At 40.6% G+C, this 20,759-nt stretch overlaps 2 protein-coding genes across 4 annotated transcripts; one reads left to right on the forward strand and one right to left on the reverse strand.

The window, feature by feature from the left end:
• The first annotated feature begins 23 nt into the window (after positions 1-23).
• On the forward strand, positions 24-19,600 carry LOC136342144 (uncharacterized). 3 transcript variants are annotated; one of them, XM_066287679.1, is made up of 12 exons: positions 24-315; positions 1,771-1,782; positions 1,853-1,980; positions 2,036-2,204; positions 2,260-2,384; positions 2,641-3,195; positions 12,892-13,170; positions 13,951-14,046; positions 17,287-17,513; positions 17,568-17,789; positions 18,296-18,419; positions 18,490-19,600. In XM_066287679.1, exons 1-12 carry the CDS (start codon positions 24-26, stop codon positions 18,598-18,600), a joined length of 2,340 nt encoding a protein of 779 aa, XP_066143776.1. In that variant the 3' UTR covers positions 18,601-19,600. The 3 variants fall into 3 exon arrangements, with proteins under 3 accessions (XP_066143776.1, XP_066143777.1, XP_066143778.1); XM_066287680.1 differs by lacking the exon at positions 24-315 and adding an exon at positions 1,208-1,343; XM_066287681.1 differs by lacking the exon at positions 24-315 and adding an exon at positions 1,212-1,334.
• Positions 19,575-20,729, reverse strand: Sld5 (DNA replication complex GINS protein Sld5). The gene is made up of 4 exons (XM_066287710.1): positions 20,457-20,729; positions 20,194-20,390; positions 19,993-20,150; positions 19,575-19,872 (listed from the first exon to the last, which is right to left on the reverse strand). Exons 1-4 carry the CDS (start codon positions 20,499-20,501, stop codon positions 19,622-19,624), a joined length of 651 nt encoding a protein of 216 aa, XP_066143807.1. The 5' UTR covers positions 20,502-20,729; the 3' UTR covers positions 19,575-19,621.
• Between the last annotated feature and the right edge of the window lie 30 nt (positions 20,730-20,759).

Genomic DNA, 20,759 nt, shown 5'->3' on the forward strand with positions numbered 1-20,759 from the left:
ATACTTTGTGTTTTACCTTTTTAATGGCTTCAAAGGACCGTCCGTCAACCAGCAGCAAGGCTCAGGCTTCGCCACGGAAGAATGATTCCCCAAGCCGACCGACAAGGCTCACCAAAGACGACGTGGAAAGTACCGAGAAATCACCTTATCGAAAAGAAATCTGCATCCAGGAACCTATTCCCATTAGGGAACAGCCCATTGAGAGACAGGATTCAGTCATGATTGAGATCGAATCAGCCAGTTCATCACCAATAGAGGACACTGTCAGGGATTTCAACTGCTTGGAGGACGCCTTAAGGCGTATGGGTATTTGTGGTAAGTATTCGCTCATTTGCTTTTTCGACTACTCGAATTACATATATGGAGAAGTTGCATACTTTTGTATGCAGGAATGCTGGGCCTTTTGGGGCCGTTTCATGTGAAAAAAACATGTAACTTTATTGTCAAGGCTATTGATCAGCCAATTTTGATTGGGCCTTGACCTTGTGCGCCTCTATTTTTGGCACATCCAAATGTAAATGGATACAGAAAAAAGTTCACGTTTTTTTGTATACAGGTTTGCAAACGAAAAGTAAATGTAGGTACGATTTCACCAGTCTGAGATATAAATAGAAATGAACATTTCCAATGTTCGATCGGTGTCGGTACCAGCTTTATGGGGGAGGGGCGAGGTTGGGCGGCAGACTTTCCTGATCGGCTCTTTTTCTGGAGGATGGGGGGGCGGTGATAAAAAATTTCGCCCAGGGGCCAGACTTGCTAAGGCCGACCCTGGCCGGTGCATGCACCGAATGCTAATCGCGAAAGGTAAACTTCTACTTGCAAATCCTTTTCATCGGTACTTACAATGGCCACATTTTATGAAATTACATTAATTTCCGTTCAATCTGTAAAATTTCGTTCAATTAAAGATGAATTAAGGATGCTTCGTTATGCACGAAATCTTGGTAAATATCGGCGCTTGGTACGTTTATCCCAAACCCTTGACCTCGATTAATAAAAGTTTTAATAAACTTATAAGTATATGTATCATGATCGGATTGACCCGTCCAATCAGGTGAAGTGCCTACGTCTAAATGATCTAATGAAACTTAATTAGTCTGTTGTTTTAAGCAAAGCCCAAATCATTGATGCAGTCTCTTGTTGGTCGTGGTCAAACGCGCGTTGGTGATTTTCCTCGCGATCAACGGTTTTACTGCTTGTTCGGTGATTAAGATATTAATGACTGAAATACAAGACAATGCCAAAAAAGTTCGGGACAGGAAAATGGGGCCAAGCACTGAAAGCCACATTTTTCGCTTTGCTGCCCGGGGACCGTGCTCAGTTTACTGGTAGAGGTAAGAGAGGTGCGTGTGCACATTAAAACCCCACACAGTTGCTTAGAGTTATTCAGATATGTAATTTAACGGTATAGCAGAGTAACAATTATCAGAAAATAAAGCTCAATTCAAGAATATATGTCACAGTTTATTTGATTTTGTTCAGCGGCCTTCGTCGGCTTATTACCATGCTATCCGTTGTGTTTCATTTAGTGCTTCAATGCAGGTGATGATTAACTTCCACTTTGCAAGTCGTCTGGTGGGGCAGGTAGAAAAGCGCTGAATTGATCAAGCGATAAATTCCTCACAGGGCAGTGGTCAAATAGAGCCTCCGATCATTGCTGCAACCTTTGATTTGATGGCATTTCGATAGCTGACGCAAATCTGTAATCTCTATGATGTTTATACTAAATTCGCTCCAGTATGCACCAACTAAGAAAATTTCTTGTTTCAGGTCTCGGCTTAAGTAAGTATAATTAGATATTAAGTAGTTCTACGACGGACAAAATTGATTCCGTGCTTACTTAAATGAACAGTAAACCGATGCTCGCGCAAGCCCAAAGATTGTTCGATCTGCACACCACAAGGGATGCCGAGCGATTACGGTATGCTGGACGAAGAAGAAGAAGTCGCTATAGAACTCAGCGAAAGAATAAAAGAGTCGGTAAGGCATAGAACGCACTCCAAACCAACCCCTCTATACATGTATTTCCCAACAGATGGTAATGAATTTTTTGTTACACTCACATGAAATGGACTCGTCCGAGCAGCTGTTGGTCACCAAGGACATGGACTGTCGCACCGTCATCAGAGCCCTCGGTATCCCTGTGAAGCATTTAAGTTCCTCTACCTTCTCAATATCTGAACATTGGATCGAATTTGGTGCAGGTCTGAGGGCGGTAATTTAGTGACGCCGAACACATTCATGTAATGCTTGTTCTAGAGCGCATTATTGAAGAAAACGAAATGATACTTGATGTACATCACCGCAACATGAGGTCTGGCCATCACTTCACTTTCGCCTATATTAGAAATATAGACAAGTACCCGACTTTATCACGGAAATCGGTGAGTAGAAGAATGGAGAAAACTGTTTGTATATTTCTTTTGAGGATTCCTGACCTCCAAATTGCACAGCTTTGCCCCAATTTAACCGACCTCGTATATTTTACGTTTACCGAGATCCTCACGGCTGAGCTTCACTCACTCGTACCTCTATCGTCCAAAAACCTCATTTTTATTATCATTTTTTGAATGCAGACACTCCATATCTAGTTTTATAATAACACATTTTTCCCATTGTAATAATTTTTTTTCGTTTCAGCAATATTTCATAGACCCAAAAGGAGCCCAAGACGACGTCGCACGATTGCCTCCCAAAGTTGACCCTAATTTCATCCTAATCGACGACCCTTACTTCACGCAACATTGTCCCACCAGTGCCAGGTTGGTACTTCCGGGAGTTCGTGACCCACCAGAGAAAGAAACCGACTCTGCAGAAGAAGAAGAAGACGCCTTTTTCCCGTACGCGGTTCCGGTGCCTTCCACATCTCGAGAGGCGGACGTGAGTACTCCAGAATCTGATGATAGACCGCCGTCGAGGTTCTACATAGAACAAAGCCCAGAACCGAGTGAGGCGGACAGTGAAGAAGAACTCGATGACGACTTGGTTAATCCAACTTACTGCGGAACAGTGTTCGTGAAGCAGGGCGACCAGGAGCTGACCCTCAATGAAGTACGGAAGCTGCCCGGTGAGAGACTACTTGCCAAATGGGGCGAAAAGTACATGCTCTTGAGAAACAGGAAGCTGTACTTTGTTGACACTCACGAAAATATGGTTCTGTGCTACATCATGAAGCATGACGAGTTTGCAGGGCTGGTAAGTTATACTTGCAGTAAAACGGGATAAGGGAAGTTGGGCGCGAAATTGGGGCGTGTTCGCGACGGTGATAAATCAGGAAGTTTGGAGTCGGTTCAAGAAACGCGGCGGGCTGAAAATATGGTCGATTAGGGCGACTTCAAGGGAAATTTATCTCTTTCGATCTTGGCTGTAAATAGACCAGCACTGACCAACACTAACGCGTCAATGGAAACGAAAGGTCGGTGCGAAATGCGCATTATGTATTAATCACAATACATAATCTGTTATTGGAAGCTTCGGTTGATGTATGTAGTCTATTTTATATTAATATTCATGAAAAAAGCTGTGAAAATGACAGATTTATTACATATTTACATTAGCCGATTAGGACGTATTTGACATTTTCACAGTATACTAAATGAATATTGTATGCCCGCTCTATTGCTACACCGCTTTCCTTGGTAACTCCCTACCTCAAAGTTTGGTTCAATTGTCAGAACCCCCCTTTTTAATTTGTCTATCACATTGTGATTCAAGTACCATTCCTTTACAAGCACATTCGTCATTCCTGCAAAATTTTAAATTATAATTTAGATAAATCTTAACGATGAACCTATTTACTTCGTGCTTCACAATTTACATTTCAACTTTTGTTTACACGCACTTTCACCATTTCGTCATATTTTTAACGTCGTGCATTCACAATTGTAAACTATAATTTAGATAAATCTTAACGAGGGGATTATTTAACGCCTCTTGCGATCACATGGCAGTTTACGTAAGAAATTTTTATTTCCTCGTGCACAATCAACATTTCGTCACATTTTCTACGTCGCATATTCAGCATGTCTTCATAATTTTAAGATATAATTTAGATAAGTCTTAATCAGACATTTGTTCGCCTTGCGCCTTCGCCCTATCATCCCGGTTTCCTTAGCAATTCCAGTCCGCTGTAGTACATTCACCATTTTGTCATTTTTTTATAAGTCTTGTATTCGCCACATCATCCCAGCTTCACGTAGTAATTTACATAAATCCCAACGAGGAATTAATTTGCATCGCGCTTTTGCCATTTCATGACTCATTGTATATCATTTTTGTTCATTTGCTGATTCACCGTTCCGGCATATTTAGTCCAATTAGAGTTTCTTCGCAGTTTTAAAGCGGATTCTCGACAAATCTCATTAACGGATTTAGTTACTATTTTACACCTTCACCATCACATCACAGTTTACGGATCATATTTTTTGCCCCTGCGCATTCACCATTTCTTTGTGATTTCAAACGATCATTTAGGTAAATCTTGAAGAGGAATTTGGTAGCCCCGCCCTGTCGCCGTTTAATGACAGTTTACTTACCATTACCTTTTATGTATGGGACAGATCTAACGAATCCCTTTTTATTGCGTTTTTTTTTTCAAACTTTGGAGCTAAAAAAACGTATAATTCCTCTTCACTCTCTTCTAAATATTAAGATCGAGGGGAAACCCGTAGGCCCACCTGGTTCCGTAACGTGTTCGATCAGATGGCCCTCTAATTTACAAGCAAATGTTCTTCTACGATTCCATTGGCACGTCTCCAATAATGTGAAGACGTCCAAAATTTCCCAACTGAAAATCATGTTAATTTGTTAGAAAAGCCCAACAGTACTTGGCTCGCAATCAAGTACTTTCCATCTCGTCTTGATTGATGCCGTGGCTTTGGGCCAGCTGACGTTCACATGTGGTCCTCATGCAGCACGATGTAATCCAGGTGCCTTGAGCGAGTTACGAGAACCGCTGATGAGAAATGACTAAAGAGAAAATTCACTTGAGTTTGTATTGAAATCGCTGAAACAACAATTTTTACTTGTATTTAATCTAAACCTCCAACGCCGTTGGCACGCAATTACAAGTACCGTAATAAATAATAAAGCGGTCATTTGGTTAAATTGCAAGCTTACTGCACCTTTTTTATCGGGCATCTACGAGCTGCAACAATGTATCTTTTTCAGTGTAACAATGTAATTCGCTTTCTCAACACGACTTACAACTAGTCGTGCGAAACTGTCCCGAAATGTGTGATGGAAATCCGGACGTCATAAGAGATCTCTCGATTTTTGTTCTTTTTTTTTTTCAGGAGGGCAGTTGAAGCTCAGGGTTCGCGACTGGCGTTTTCAATAATGTCACGAATATTTAGGGCGATTTAAAGAGGAATGAGGCCCCGTTTCGGCATTTAAACTATATGAATATTTATCGGGAGTCTGGATGTGTTTCATGCAAATTTAGGAGCATTCATGATGTATGTGACACACAGGATTGCCTAGCCCAAGCGATCATATCGCTATCAATCATGCACACAATTAAACATTAATAATGCATGCAAGGCGATATCGATTACCCAGGGAATAAATTACTGCGTGGTATTAAAGAGTTTTTTTAGTTTTTGCGCAGTATGTTCACTATTTCTGCAATAAGCCTTCTTAGTCTCCATAGAGTTTATCTAATAAATGTTTGAGGAATTAAAGCCGTGGCTCTGACAGCTGTCGCAGCTGAGGATCAACGAATAATACCCGCAAGGGCCTGAATCGCCCCATTCAGTTTGCCTAGCAACAAACCGACGGTTTAGTTAGTGTATTCGGACAGGTCAGGACAGTGGACGATCGTGTGAGTGAGCCTTATTTTGCCACGATACGTGATGTAGTGCGAAAATTCAGACCTGACCTGTATAAGCCAGCCCCCTAAGGGGGAACAAAAGGCATCGGTGAAAACACCCACTTTAAGTTAAGAACCGAGTTTAAAAATTGCGGGTAATTTGCGTTACAGCAAGCCGGACGTCAAGGCTGACTGTTTAGTTACACCTCATTTTCGAGGAAAAAAAAGCTGTTACGTAACGACTGCATCTATAACTTTCGTCTGACCTTTGCACGCCCCTGTGCCTCCGACGGTCCAAAAATGCCGTCCTCTTTTTTTCCTCTACTTTTTCGGCTAGTCGAACATTATGCACAGATGAAGTACTCGAAGCATCTAAACTCGTTCCTTCAAGCCCAGACAAAGTAACTGTACTGTCCGGTCAGAGCAAAGTCACACATTATTCGCAACTCATAATTAAGACCGCACAAAGAAAGAACTTCAAAGCTCGCGCCCAGGAAAAAATCAAGCAGATCATAGTCTGGCGGTCCTGACGGCCGGGGCATTTTTAGACTGATTACTGATGTTATAGCAGGTCGCACTGCAACTTCGCGAATGGCAACAGATTAGTAATGAGACAGGAAGTCGACTTGTAGGAGTCTCTTGGGTCTTTATCAGGGTTGTTCTGGGGTGATTCAGCAAAGCTATATTGGGTAAGTGATTTTTGGGCAACAGCAAAATTCGGCAATTTTACATATGCACCAGCCGTTCGATAATGTAAACTAATTTAACCCAAGTGTGGTGTATATTCAAATGTTTATATTAGCGAACGTGATTTAAATAATAAACGATTTATTGGAGAAACATTCAATGCATATGTATGTTCAGCACTTTACACTTTAAAAGTCAAATAAAAACTTTCTAATCAAAGGAAAACAATCTTTCGTTGGACTACCATACAGGGTGTCTATTAAATGAAGGCATTCATTTCAAGGGGTGATTCCTTGCCACATTTTATGATGAAAATCTTACTAAACGTATGTCCCATCTTGCTTCGTTTTCGTGATACAGGGTGTCAAAGTTTTTCTTTTCGGTTTTTCATAAATATTTTCGGGCGTAAGGGTAATATTTCGATAAAATTCAGTACTCAGGGGTTTTTCGAGACGAGAAATTCGAATATGACATCGATTTTACAGACTCAGATATCCGCAGAATTGTAAGTTGTTAACAAACGGAAAGGTATTTTGTAACTCTTTTTGGTCACAATACCGTAGAAGGTTCTTATTTTAGTATCCTGCCGAGCGTTGCCTTATATTTTTTATAGGGTGTCCACAAAAATAGAGCCAACTTGGACATCAAAAAAAGCCGAAACATAAATGTTTTAAATTGAACCCTATTATTATTTTCATGTATTATGAAACGCTGTCGAAAAACAACCTAAGTTCGCATTTAATTACTAATTGAAAGTTACATAACTTTTGGATAATTTCGTTTTACAAGTTAATGTGTTGTTGTTATATATGTTCTATTTCAAGCAAGCGTGCAAGTATTGACTTCCGGTACAACCGGAAGTGTGACGTCATTGAAACTATTTTAGATGAAGTCGCCCCAAGGCTTTTACCAAACCACTAAATTTTCGAAACTTTGTTATTCACAGTTCTCTCGAAACGTCTAATGGCGGTTCCCGGTGGGACACCCTGTATATTAATTCAATAAAATTTTTTTTTACTTTTTGTAGAAAATTTCTATGTGCCTTTTATAGTGCATAGTTTAATGTGGAACACCCCTTATAACCAAATGAACCGATATTCCAGTAACGATAAGTATTTTTTAATTAGAAGAAAAATACTTTCCAATTTTAGTCTGCGCAAATTAGCGCTTTACATTTTTTCCCAATGCCTGCCCCCGTAATTTACGAAGAATTAAAATATTCGTGTATGATACTTCTTTCCTATCAGTCCCATCTAAAGCTTGGTTAAAAACTTGCGCACTTCTAACTTAAATGGGAACCTCCTCATCGTCCTCACTGTCCATATTTTCTTCCTCATCAACATAAATCATCTGCTTATTTTCGTTCCATAAATTAACATCAGCTGGACTGCAGACAATGTGGGGATTTACTATTTTTAATAAATCAAAAACCTTCGATACATGTCTATGTCCTACGTACAGGGTGTTCGGATTTGGAGTGTTTTGATAGGAAAATCTCATTTCCCGGCTAGATAGGAAAAAACTAGCACACGTGGCAAAAATTCGATTTATGAGGACGTATTAATGGCGAAAACAGTATTTTGATATCTTTACAGTCCACCGCGCCAAAGGGCGTTTTTCAAGTTTCGGCCATTTTCAAAATTTCCCATAACGTTTTTGTTTACGACAATATTGACGTAAAACACAAACAATCTTTAGGTACTTTTTTCGATGTGATTACAGTGGTGTGCTTAGGTTTTTGCTCCAGCGTAGAGCTTTGTCAAAAACGGACATAACTTTTTTTATTTTAAATGAACATCGCAGTTGACTATAACTTAAAAAAAATGTCTATTTTAAACCATTTTCAACTATGTAAGTATGTATAGTTATTTTCAATAATTACTGAAGTGTTAGACTTTTTGTGTTTAAGTTAAAGCTGGTTTCAGTATCAGCTGTCCAAGCAAAATTATTTATTTTATAAGTTTTCATTTTTGCGTCAAGGTTTTTTATGTTTAGTGTTGACTCGGTACTGATTTTTCAAGTAAAAATTATTGATAACTATAAAAAATATGACGTGATAAAGCGTTTCATATCGTCAAACGAAAACTCACAAGCTGCCCGTGAGTTATACGTTCATACGTATCCTGAGCGACGTCAACCAGATAAAGGACTTTTTAAGCAATTATAAAAAAATAATTTACAGAATTACGTAAGCTGCAAAAAATGTAGACCATAACACTACAATTTAAATGAAGATAACGAAATTGAGGATTATTTTTGAAAATAATTATACACACACTTACATAATTGAAAATAGTTTAAAATTGACATTTTTTTGAACTTATAGTCGACGGCGATTTTCGTTTAAAATAAAAAAGTTATACGCTGTGGCAAAAAACTAATCACGCCACTGGAACCACATCGAAAAAATGCCTTAAGAATATTTTTGTTTTACTTGAATATTATCATAAACAAAAAAAATTTGAGGAATTTTGTAAATGGCCGAAATTTAAAAAACGCCATCTAGCACCGTGGAAAGATATCGAAATACGGTTTTCGCCATTAACATTTTCTCAAAAATAGAACTCCTGACATGTATGCCAGTTTTTCCCTATCTGGCGGGAAAATGGGATTTTCCTATCAAAACTCTCCAAATCCGAACACCCTGTACAATACATTTTCTAATATTGGCAACGCTTTTATTGGAAGCTTCTGCTTATAGTAAATTTTTCATCTAAAAATTAAATAATCATCAAATCATGAATATTTAGAACATTTGTGATTACAAATTCATTGCCATTCCTCGGGGACAAAGCGCTTGCGGAACGATTTCAGGAATATACTGCTAGTCATTCGAGCGGTTTTTGATCAATCACGATCAGCAGGGATATTAAAATTTTTTAATTAGCGCGAATTCTTTGTTTTTCCTGTTATCTTCATTTTCTGTGTCGCCAAGAACTGTTTGCGTCACCGAGCCTACACATTGCTTACGTCATCTCGCGTACACATTGCTTATGTCATCGCGCCTCTGCTGTAATGTGAAATTTCCAAAGAGGCTGATTGTTGGTCGGTGGACGGCAACACCGCAACTTTTTTGTATGTTTTATGCCCTCTACGAGGACTGTCAAATGTGGGCGACGCCGGATTTCTGCCTATCAAAAGGAATGCCTTATTGTCAAATTCTGAAATGACGCCAAACGCATCTTTCCATTGGAACGGATCGTATAATTACTTATTGAAAGTGATCTGAGTGACACGATGAATTCATCACTGAAATCGATATGGGAACTTTCAGTTTTTAGCTTCTGTCTCAAATTCTATGCTCGCGGAACGGTGAATTTAAATATTTCATAACACGCGAAATGAAATTACGTGTGAATTTCTGGTGCGAAATCCCCGGTATTCTGGTCGTGGTGGCGCATCATCACTCCCCCGCAACCCGTTTACAAAGTGTTTGCTTCGTTTGGGCCTCAAGGTTGTCGTGAGTTACGCGAAAATCTTGACGTTCTTTTGGCCGTTGGTGAAGTTCCCAGGTCTCTTCCGATCGGTGAGTTCCCGATGAGTCGGTGACATCACTGATGATCATGTAGGTCCGGACTTGAGAAAGTGAAGCGCCATTTGGAACGGTTCCCAAGCAAGTTTTTAAATGTGCAATGAATTATGCACGAGCGCATTCTTGACAGCCGCACTAAATATGCATAAAAATGTGCACTTAATATCAGTTTAAGGTAACAATGATTGCCGCTGCCTTGGTTGGTACTTAATTGCGAAAATATCGGATAATTTGAGTACTTACTGCAATCATGGGGAAATTTACCGGGACACACGCCGTTGGCTAGACGGTTAGGTAACGGTCAGAAGTGAGTTATGTGGCGCAGTTTTCCCACCGCAAATTTCCGTGAAACTCACCGAAGAAAAATAGGAAAAAGGCGGCTGATTTCCCGGGAGGCCCGTTTCTTATCATCGATTTTCAGTTTATGGCCTTCGCTACATAAGAATAATGGTCACGGGATAATCGGATACGTGAAACTTTGCATATTTTATCGTGTCTTAAAGTTTCCCTTCGAAAGGGAACGGGGCAAATTCTGAAACGCGTAGCCAGTTACATAGGGGTGGCGGGCCGAGATTTCCTACTTAGACCGTTTGTCAAACTTCGAATGCCTTTTCTAGCAGAGATAATTCGCTGAAGTAGCGACTTTTAATCGTGGAGCCCCAAGAAAGAAGGTTAATTCGCTGGAATTAGTGGCAGAAGACAACAAGGCCGTAAATTTAAAATTAAGGCAACTTTTCGAACGTCTCGACGCGAACTTTCTGCTCTTCGAAAAGAACTTTAAATTAACTTACACGCTCCTCCCGCGTCCGGCCCCCAGGACATGTCTACGTAATTAAACTTGGAAAAGCGATGATATCTGCGGCAGTGTCATAAATCAGGACAATAATTAATCTTGGCGTATAAACAGTAAACCGGGCGATTATTAGTTAATTGACTTCGAGAGATTAGCAGTTTGAAAATGAAAGAGGAAAGTGTGGGCAACTTAGCGAGGGGGTCGCAATCCCCGCGGAAGTTTTGACCCCTCGTGTCCCAGGAAGAGCGATGTGTGTGTGCCTGTGTGCGTGCATGTGTGTGTGTGTGTGTGTGGCTCGAGGCGTGCTCGAGCCCGAAAGGGTAAAAGCAGCATATATTGAGGATTTAATTGTCCGCGCCAAAAATACCTCCCTCATCCCCCATTTTAAAACGCCCCAAATAAACGGAATAACCAGGAAAAAAACAAAAAGCAGAAACAGAAAACCATTCCACTAAATGGCTTTTAGCCATGGCAAACAAACATTGCTCGGCTTTCAGGTTTTGCGGGTCGATATGAACCAAATGTGGAAAAACTACTGTTCCGACGAAAGTCGAATTATACAAAAAGCTGTTAACGGTAAATAGGGGGCAATTGAGTCGGTATAAATAAATGCCTTTCCAGGCTGTGAAAGGGACTTTCCTGTGGCTCTAGCATTAGGCCTATAATAGCTGCTTGGCGCTGTTGCTTCCTTTCCAAAATTGGGCTAAATAATTTTCCGATCCAGCGATAAATGCCTTTGATGGCGGTTTCCCAGGAACCGCTTTTATTAGATCGCTTTGATCCATGGGACTTCAAATAGAATTTCGTTTATTATTATTTTCGATACGTGCAGAAGAATACGGGGACTTCGTTTAATGGCTCCGCTTTCTGAAAATAACATTCGGATAATCGACCGTGTATATAAGGCGACTCGAGGCAAACTAATAAATTCGTAACCGGGTCAGTTGGTGGCATTTTATGTACCCTGTATTTTATAATGACATTTAACGGGCCTTTCTTCGCAGCTGAGTGTCCCACAAAATGTATTTTCCAGCCAGAATTAACAACGATGGTTTCGGAGATCATTCGAGAAATAATATCCAGGTCCAAAAACATGGCAAATCGACTAAGAGGGGCAGTTTTGAGGTCTTTCTTTCAACAGTGGTTTGTGGAATATCTCTTCTTCGTTGCCGGTCCTGGGTGGGTGCATCTCCAGGTCATCTGTTGTCCAAGCGCTGATGTCTTGTACGGAATAGCCCTCCCCATCAGCTTACCTGCATGATCTCTTATAATGTCCGTCAGATATCCCCGCGTTTCCCCATGGCTCATTTCCACTTCATCCTTGATCTTGATTTTCCCTGCCATTTGAAGACGATTGACTAAGCGTCACTCTTCCACTTGGAGAACCATTTTTCCAGCGCTGTCCCCCTGAAGGTACCCAATTAGCCTCCTCCCATTGCAGGATTTCGTCACTATCGCCGTATTATCCGCATTAAATGTCAGTTGCAGGTCTCCTGTCCTAAGTGGGTGTGACGTGGATAGTACTGCTTCTCGAGGTACTCCCGCATGCTTTCTCATTTAGGGCGAACAATGCTCGTCCAGCTCATTCCCGAAGGCCTGCGATTGATGAAGTAGTCGGCGAGCTTGACCGGCCGAGATTTCCTCCCCTGTTAGATGATAAAATCAAATTTCCTCATCATCTCTCGACGTTCTAGTGAGGTTGCAGTTTTCCTCAGTGTTTAAAAATGATATAACACGACCCAAACTTCCCAACTCTTTCGACCTTTGCGGCGTTTCCTAAAATCTTTCGACCGGAACCTCAAAGTAGCGCCTCACTGAGCATCCCTCATCAAATATTAACCTTTGAAAGACATTTTCCAACACTGAATAATTGAAAACGCGTCTGCCCGCCGTCCGCCATACGAAATTCCCCAAGTCAAACATGGCGTGCACTTAATGAAAATGGTGTCCGATTCAAAGCTGCAATTTTAATAAAACGCCGAGCCCGAGGTGCCCCGGGACCCGCTGTGGAAATTATATGCCCCCGCCTGCATGGTGCATCCCTTCATTAAATAGATCTAATAATTTCAGCTGAAAGAGAACAAGAAGAACGACATCAAAACTCTGGAGCTGATCGGTCCAGTATCCGACTTCATCGTTTACAACAGCTCCCCCAAAATACGGTTTCACTACAACGCGCCCCACATAGGCGGGCTATATCTGCGAAACGTCAACGGACAGCACAAGAACATGATAAAGATGGCATTCTGTCCCGTAATTAAGCCTGAACCGAAATTCGTACAGGATCAAGAGCTTATGCCCGGGCGCAGAGGGAGAGAAATGTGGGTTACCGCCCTGAGTATGGCCAAGGTAAGATTTTGAAGTCGTGACAGCGTCAATAAACTCGGATTTACTGCCCGACTCGACCAGTTATCATAATTTCCATCAGAGTTTTATGCCATTTCAACGTGAGTTGAACAATGGAAGTTCAGGGCCGGATTCAGAAAATTTGCAAAAAAACTTATAATGAAACGTCCTGAATTCTCGTTTTCAACAGTGATCTGCAGAAGAGTTTTTTGCGAGTAATAAAATTTTAACACTAATCTTGAAATTGATACGTTTCCACCATTCTTATGAACTTGTGCAAATATAACTCTTCTTTGTGTAAGTTTTTGGACGTCCCTGAACAGCATTCGACACCGATGGAAATTCATAAATTCCGCTCTTTAACGGCCCGACTTTATGAGCGATCGTAAAAATTTGACGTCCGTCGAGTCGGGTAACTTTCGCGGAAACCAAATAATCCGTCCCCAGAAACCAAAAAGAGTTTCTGTATGTTTAACCCTATTCAGACCTCTCCCTGTTGTGTCTAAACGTTTTTTTGACCACTCTGGTTTTCGAAGTACGTCAGAATGATGCATACACAAGAATTTCATGAATATGCAGCAATGGCGGATTCGGAAATCCGCACCAGTGCGCACCAATCAGTTTACAGCAGCATTTTGTAATTTTTCAACCGAATTGACCATGCAGGCTGAAGTTGATGTGCACAGAGGCCGTAGGCTCGAAAAATCGAAGTCGTTAAAATATGGAATTGATTTCAAAAATTTTGTTCCAGGGACGGACTTTTGATTTGACTTTCTTTTACAGCACGGCCATTTTGTCAAGCAAGCCTATGCGATGCATTTAGCCGATGCGGCCGATTTCAGGGCAGTGGATAGGGCCCACGAAAACCTTGATCTTCAGGTAAGTTAGCGATGTTATACTGAGGTAACAATTGTTTCGTACCCCACTGTTAGCCTTGGCAACACGTGTTTGACCCTAGATGCACCCTAAGCGCTCCATCCGATGCAGTTCCATATTTAAATCGCATTCGTTATTATCCCCATCCCCGTATCAGTCAACTTGCAGCTGAACTAAATTGGTGCGGTATTCCCAACGAATATTTTTTTGAGTCGTTCCTACCTAAGCCTATAAGTCCGAATCTGAAGAGGACTACTTCCGTCTGGGGTCATCAAAACCAAAAAAACTAACAGGTTCATTTGCCGCATGGGAGCGTCATTGCCTGGTGGAGAGGTCTGGAAGTTCCGAACAAAAAAAAATGTTGAATAATAGAGGAGGCGTATGAAGCTTCATGTAAAGGACGTACATAGCTCAGCGAAGGGCCCATTAAAAGGGCCTAATTCGGCGCCATTTTATGGCTGTGCCGTCCTTCGGAAAATGTTTCCGCGTCCGAAATTTGACGAGACTTTTAGTGCAACTTGACAACTCGGCACACAGTTTGCCTGGCAGCTGTATGACGTCATGTTAATAGAATTGCCTGATGGCGGTTGAAACAAAAGAATGATGCCGTGTTGCCGTCCCCGGGCTGATTGCCGTCTTAAAGAATTTTTCAGAGTTGGAAATTCTTATGCAGACTTAGGAGATTATTTTTTTCAGCGTCAAAATGAGATTTTCTGAAAGATAGATGTGGACCTCTTGGCCACATTTTAGTAGAAAAAGATTCCTGAATGTCAAGCAACGGGACTTTGCATATGTGCCAGCAAATTATGGTGATCTGAAGTAGGTGCCTACGTAATCCTAATTAAATAAATGACATGAAAACTGCATTTGAAGAGTCCGGGAATGGTTTCTTCGCTCTCAACATTAATAATTCAAATGGTATGCAAATTGTGGATATCGATAATTAGCCTCCCGTAATTTACAGTGTAATTGCACGTACGGTAAATCATTATCAATTCATGTGAAATTTCCTGATGCAATCTTTTGTATACATTTTAGTGAGTTTTGCGGCCAAAGTCAGTGGCGTTTGTACAACATTTTTTAGATTTGCGCGTTTTAAGGTGCCGGTCAGCGCCAGTAGAGCACCTGAAAATATTGGGGAACATTTCAATGGTAACCATTTATTTGAGTTTAATGAATTGAAGTTCCGCCACTGGTAAGTAATAATTAAATTATGGTATAAAACGAGGTGGCGCAATGTCATTAAATTTTATGGCGACGTAGGCATTGGGAATGCAATATTTTACCCATATTTAATGTATACAAGTCGCGGACAATGGACTTTTCTGGGCAACATCACGCGCGTTTGGCAAGCTGACGATTTTTGCCTTAGTCAATCATAATCACCTTGGTCCTGACCCATAATAACGACTCGAATATTTCCATATTGCATTATTTAGCGTTATCAAACGGATATTAAAAGCTCTTTAATGCGAGATGCGGTTAGCCCAGATTAACTTTGACGTAAACAAACAGTTTTTTTTTTCCATAAACCAATGTAAACTTTTCAGACAAATGTAAACGATGCAGACTGCAATTTGTACGAGTTTGTTTACAATGTTTAGAGGCATTAGCGCCATTGCCGAAATGAATTTGTGCGGTTGCAGTGATGAAGGTTCTAGTGGCAGTTAGGATCTCTTTCGCTGGCCTGACAACAGCACTGCTCTTTGGACAGAAGTGTTATTCAAATTCAGAAAAACTTATTCGATTTTTGCCCTGCTCCCATAGCTAGACAATGCCAGGGCCGGGCTGTGTGCCTCGTGTCCAATTGCGTAATTGCACTGACCTCGAGTAAAACTGATTGTTCCATCGAGAAAAAAAAATTAACAGCTGGTTGAGAAAGTTGAAGTTTTCTTGGGAACTATTCGTGTCCATAATTAATAATAATAATTATTATTATTGGGTTGCGCAGCGTTGTCAGATTTGTTACTGCCTAATGCATTTTCTTGCACTGTCAGTAATATATCCGCGTAATTGCTGTTTCGTAAGATGACAAATTGCGTCAGTCGCTTGAAGGATCTTATCCAAAAGCGTGTTCCATGCGTAATAATATACATTAAACTGTCGTCTTATTTGAAGCCGAACTTTGTCCCATAATTTTTGGCATGAGTTTGTGAAATATTATTTAATAGTCATTAATAATATTTACTTTATTAAATTTGAGATTTCTCGCAAGTAGCAATGTTGACTTGTTTAGGATAACGAAAAATTCGCGATTCGGTGTCGACCTCCCCGGCACCGAAACACCTGGACTTTCGCGTTCTGGATAGTTCAGAAACTTTGGCCGGTCCTAAGACTCAAGTCGCAGACCCTGCGGGGCGCAGTTTTTCAAAAAAAAAAAAATGACGCTTGTGAGGGGTCACTGAAGGCCGAAAGTGTGGAACTTCGTCGTATCGTTTCTCCCTGGTACCGAGATGGTTAGAAGAATATTATAATTTAATCGAGTTGGATGACATCAAAACCGGGTTTCCTTAAGGCAACTGAACGTTTGTTAAGTGAGGCAACGTCGTCGAGTGCGCAACGCGCAGGAGCGTTTTCATTTGCCGTATCGCGTTAATGTGGATCGCCGGTCGCGAAATCAGTTGGCAACCGACTTGGAGGTGGTTTGCAGTTCCTGCTGCACTGCGCTTGCCCGTGCCGCGCGATCGAAAGTCCGCAGGTCTTTGTTACACCGATGTAGGTGCGAAAATGGCGAGAGCGCTCCCCAATCGTCGGCCCCCCCCTGTCCAGTGTAGGTTTCTGTATTATGCCAGATGCGGGACGAGGTGAAAAATGGGATGTTTTAAAGCGATAGCGAGTAAGCTGAAAAAGGACGTTAACAGAACAATGGGGAATGTGCCCCCCTTCAAAAAGTGCAAAGAAAAAATTCAATTTGAGGGGATGGGGGAGAAACAGTCCTCGAGCGATTCCAGCATCTCCGACTGGTCCGATGTAAGTATCAGGCGGGAATACCCGTGGGGGGGGGCCATCGTGATGTGCCCCCCTCGTTTTCTTTTCCTGGTGGGTGCAACCGAGCGTCCGCCTAATTACATTCAAGCATAATCTGAGGTGTTCTAGTCACCTCACGAACAAGTGCATTAATCCCTCATTAATATTCCCACTACTCCACAAAACTTCCCCGGCGTTGTCCATGGGGGGTCCTCAACAAATGTTTTTCTTCCGTCACATTTGGAATCTTCCTGAATTTTTTCTTGTTTATTCTAGGGCGTTTACCTGCCCATGAATTTCAGCAAAGGCCATGGTGAGATTATCTTAGACGAGCATTTCGAAGCTTTGCACACCTCTAGCAAATCATCTGAACGCTTCCCACGGTACGAACTGTGCCCTCCAAATGCTCTGAATCATGGCAAACATCTGACTCAGAAGTATTATCACAAGAAAATTACGCGGGTAGAAGCGGAAACTTTGATTCGAGCTATAGGTATTGACGGGTAAGTTTTCCCTTCATAATCACGGATTACATGTAATTATTTAACAAATTTTAGAACATGGTTACTCCGAGACAGCTCCACCAGGAACAATCCGATCATATCCTATTTAAGCAGAAATCGAATATACCACAGGTACATTTCGGCCACGACGTATATCGACAGCATTTCGGACACCAAAGTGTACGTTGCTACCCTGGATTACATTTTGGCTTTCTACGACGTTCACAGTTTATTAGACTTCTATCGGATCAACAACACTGGGGCATTAAGGTGCCTGTAAGTATAACTGAACTATGTTAATGTTTGAGAACATTGTGGCTCCTGACGTTTGCTCACGGCAAAAACTCCTTGTAAGACAAACTCCAACTATTCCAGTAATATTCGGAGTGTTCGGCGTCCTTCTGGATGATGGCTTTCCTTGGACATTCCAGGGTTGGCTCCGGTCTAATGAAGACGACCGCCGTCGCCTTTTTAGCAAGACATTCGGCATCCACCGATTCAATTGTGGTTAAACCTGGCAAAAAACGCGCGTGTACAAAAAATGCTAAAATATACCGTAATAATGTGAAGAAATGCGTATAACATGTATTTAAGTATCATCGTTAAACTACAATTACAGTAGCACTCAGCAAGAGTAAAACGATTATTGATGACCTACTTGCAGAAGCCCTGGCAACTTTACCATGAAATTAATATCTCAGCTAATAGAGCTCCATTTCACACCAAATTCTTGTTTACATTAGTTATTTACAAGAACAAAAACACTGAATATATGATTTCAGATTGCGCCAAAGCGTCAAAAACTTGGATCAGCCAGATGATAGCCCGGTGAAAAGTGTCATTCCGTCAAACTTCAGAGTGCTAGACGACGAGGAAAGAAGATTCCTTCAGAGCAAAGAGGCTGAGGTAAATACTTGATCTTAATTGTTACAATTATTAGCGTTTAATCGTTTTAATAATCCACTATCAAAAACAGGATAGATTTGACAAACGAACGTCTCAACGCATCTTCACAAGATCCCCGCAGAAACCCCAAACGGAATCGGCGATAATAAATGCTCCGCCATCAGATGATGCTTCTCTCTAGATTTGAGCGCGGAACGACTCTGTAAATTGATAAAAATGATTTTTTTTTAACATAACATTTTCACACCGTATGGCGAGTAATTACGAAATAATTAGTCGTGTGCGGTGTGCCTCATTCAGTATTAATGTTTCGATATACAGGGTGTGCTGCGTTTTAACCTATTGACAGGGCTCCAGCTTATCAAATTATCTAGTCGGGGATAACTTATTGTAGACAAAATGCCAGGGTGAGCCTCAAAAGTATGAATCATTCTCTGTTAAACGAGGCTGTGTTTTGCTTTTAGTCATTATGTATTGTAACGATTACCCTGGTAAATTCTAAATAAAAATAAGACACCAGGCAATCGAAGAAATGGAAGCAATATACTTAAAACCAAAAAGCGGGAGCGGCTCCCTTCTATCTTTGATGTTGTAGGATGTGATATATTAGTTTTAAGCATATGAAGCTGGCCGCATGTATAATAGTATGTCTTGTCTAGTACAAATAAGCCAGTAAAGTGATAATTATAGCTAGATACTATGGAATAGAAAATGTGTTATTATAGTCAAACTATTCTGCAACTGATGAATGAATGCGTGATAAACTGTGGTATCAGCATATAATTATTTGAAAAATGAATTTTCCAGATGTTTGTATGATGTATCATGGTGAAAATTTAACTACATAACAAACTATATACGCACACTGAACTATTTCCTTGGATTTAATTAGGTTTATAATATAGCTTTTGTAAGTATTAACTTATTTTTGGACTAGATCCTACATATTTGTAGGTACTAATAACAATTCTGTGCACGTTTGGAATACGCCAGCAACTCTACTTGTTCCCTTATTCCAAATAAACACCGAATGATTTTCGTAGTCAGGATTTTATAATATACTGCAACTTAGTGTTAAGGAATTAATCAATTATTTCTCTCTCACAAATATCTTTGCTATTATTTGTTTTTGTATTGACAAGTTTATTGAAACAATTTAATAAAAAAAATTCACATTTTTATTTTCCTTTATCAACCAAAAACTAAATAAGATGCACATCTCCGTCTTTAACCAATCTTGCAACACTATTATAACTTATTAAAATTTGAGAACCACTGGTTAAATCGATCAAATCGTTGTTGTCGCCATCGCCATCATCAATTGCGACGCCTTCAATATCCCTTTTCGACTTCAAGAACACCATGCTGTGTACATTTGGGCAGACCTCTGGAGTCTCTGTATCCATTACATTGGGACAAAAACTCATTACAGACTCCAAGTGATCTTTCATATCTTTAAATAATTTATGGCAATTGCTATTATTTATGTTTGTATACATAAATTATTTTATTTATATATTAATTGCTCTTATTACTCCCTTAGCATTACAAAAAACTAAAGAAACTAGCTTACTCTGTTCATGTTCCTGGGCAAACTCCAGTTCATTCTGACTCAAATACATGTCTTCACCTTTATCAGCTCTGTGCCGTTCCTGCTGCAAGGTATGCGTGCAAAAGGTTTCAATTTTCTCCAGCCGCAAACGTAAGTAGCTTGTTACTAAAAACCTCAGTCTAAGCAAGACTTTGCATTGCCGTCCAAATATGGTATTTATACCTATCTACTTCCATTTGGTGGATGGCTTTTTTGAAGTCTGTACTTTGGAGCTGCTGCAGTCGCTCTTCCATGTAGCTGATCTGTCCAAGAAGCAGGTCAACAATTTCAGACTTGTGTGGAAGGATTTCTGGAGCAAATTTCTCATTGAGCCAGGCCTCTTCTGTGAGCTGAATCACTTGCTCTAGGGAGAGACCATCCTAGAGAGGGAACAACAAGAATAGAGATGAGATGTGACTGCTGAGGGTTTGTTTAATTATATTTGCCTCATCATCTTCTTCGAAGGCAAAATTTTCACTGTTCAGGTCCATTTTATGTACCACAAAGTTAGTATTTCAGCAAAGATTTCTTTCAAACCTGCAGAGGTTCACTTGTAGATCATTTTGTATTTGTAATTTTAATTCAAAATTAGCTTTGGCTTTTAATAGGGCAGTTGAATGAACTGTCACTATCAGCGGATTCTGACATCTGGAGGTCACATGGAGCTATTCGTTAGGATTGACAAGTTCTAAATAAGATTTACTGGTGAATAATAACGGACAGAACAAAATCTAAGAGTTAATAAAAAC

The sequence above is a fragment of the Euwallacea fornicatus genome, chromosome 11 (genome assembly GCF_040115645.1).
Source record: "Euwallacea fornicatus isolate EFF26 chromosome 11, ASM4011564v1, whole genome shotgun sequence".
NCBI lineage: Eukaryota > Metazoa > Arthropoda > Insecta > Coleoptera > Curculionidae > Euwallacea > Euwallacea fornicatus.

Excerpts from the sequence above, each read along its gene's own strand:
- LOC136342144 (XM_066287679.1), top strand. The coding sequence starts at position 24 with ATGGCTTCAAAGGACCGTCCGTCAACCAGCAGCAAGGCTCAGGCTTCG. Across the intron at positions 2,385-2,640 it reads CGACTTTATCACGGAAATCG|CAATATTTCATAGACCCAAA; the intron begins GTGAGTAGAAGA and ends TTTTCGTTTCAG. Across the intron at positions 17,514-17,567 it reads CGAGCTATAGGTATTGACGG|AACATGGTTACTCCGAGACA; the intron begins GTAAGTTTTCCC and ends AACAAATTTTAG.
- Sld5 (XM_066287710.1), bottom strand. The coding sequence starts at position 20,501 with ATGGACCTGAACAGTGAAAATTTTGCCTTCGAAGAAGATGATGAG. Across the intron at positions 20,391-20,456 it reads CCTTCGAAGAAGATGATGAG|GATGGTCTCTCCCTAGAGCA; the intron begins GCAAATATAATT and ends TTCCCTCTCTAG. Across the intron at positions 19,873-19,992 it reads TGCCCAGGAACATGAACAGA|ATATGAAAGATCACTTGGAG; the intron begins GTAAGCTAGTTT and ends AATTATTTAAAG.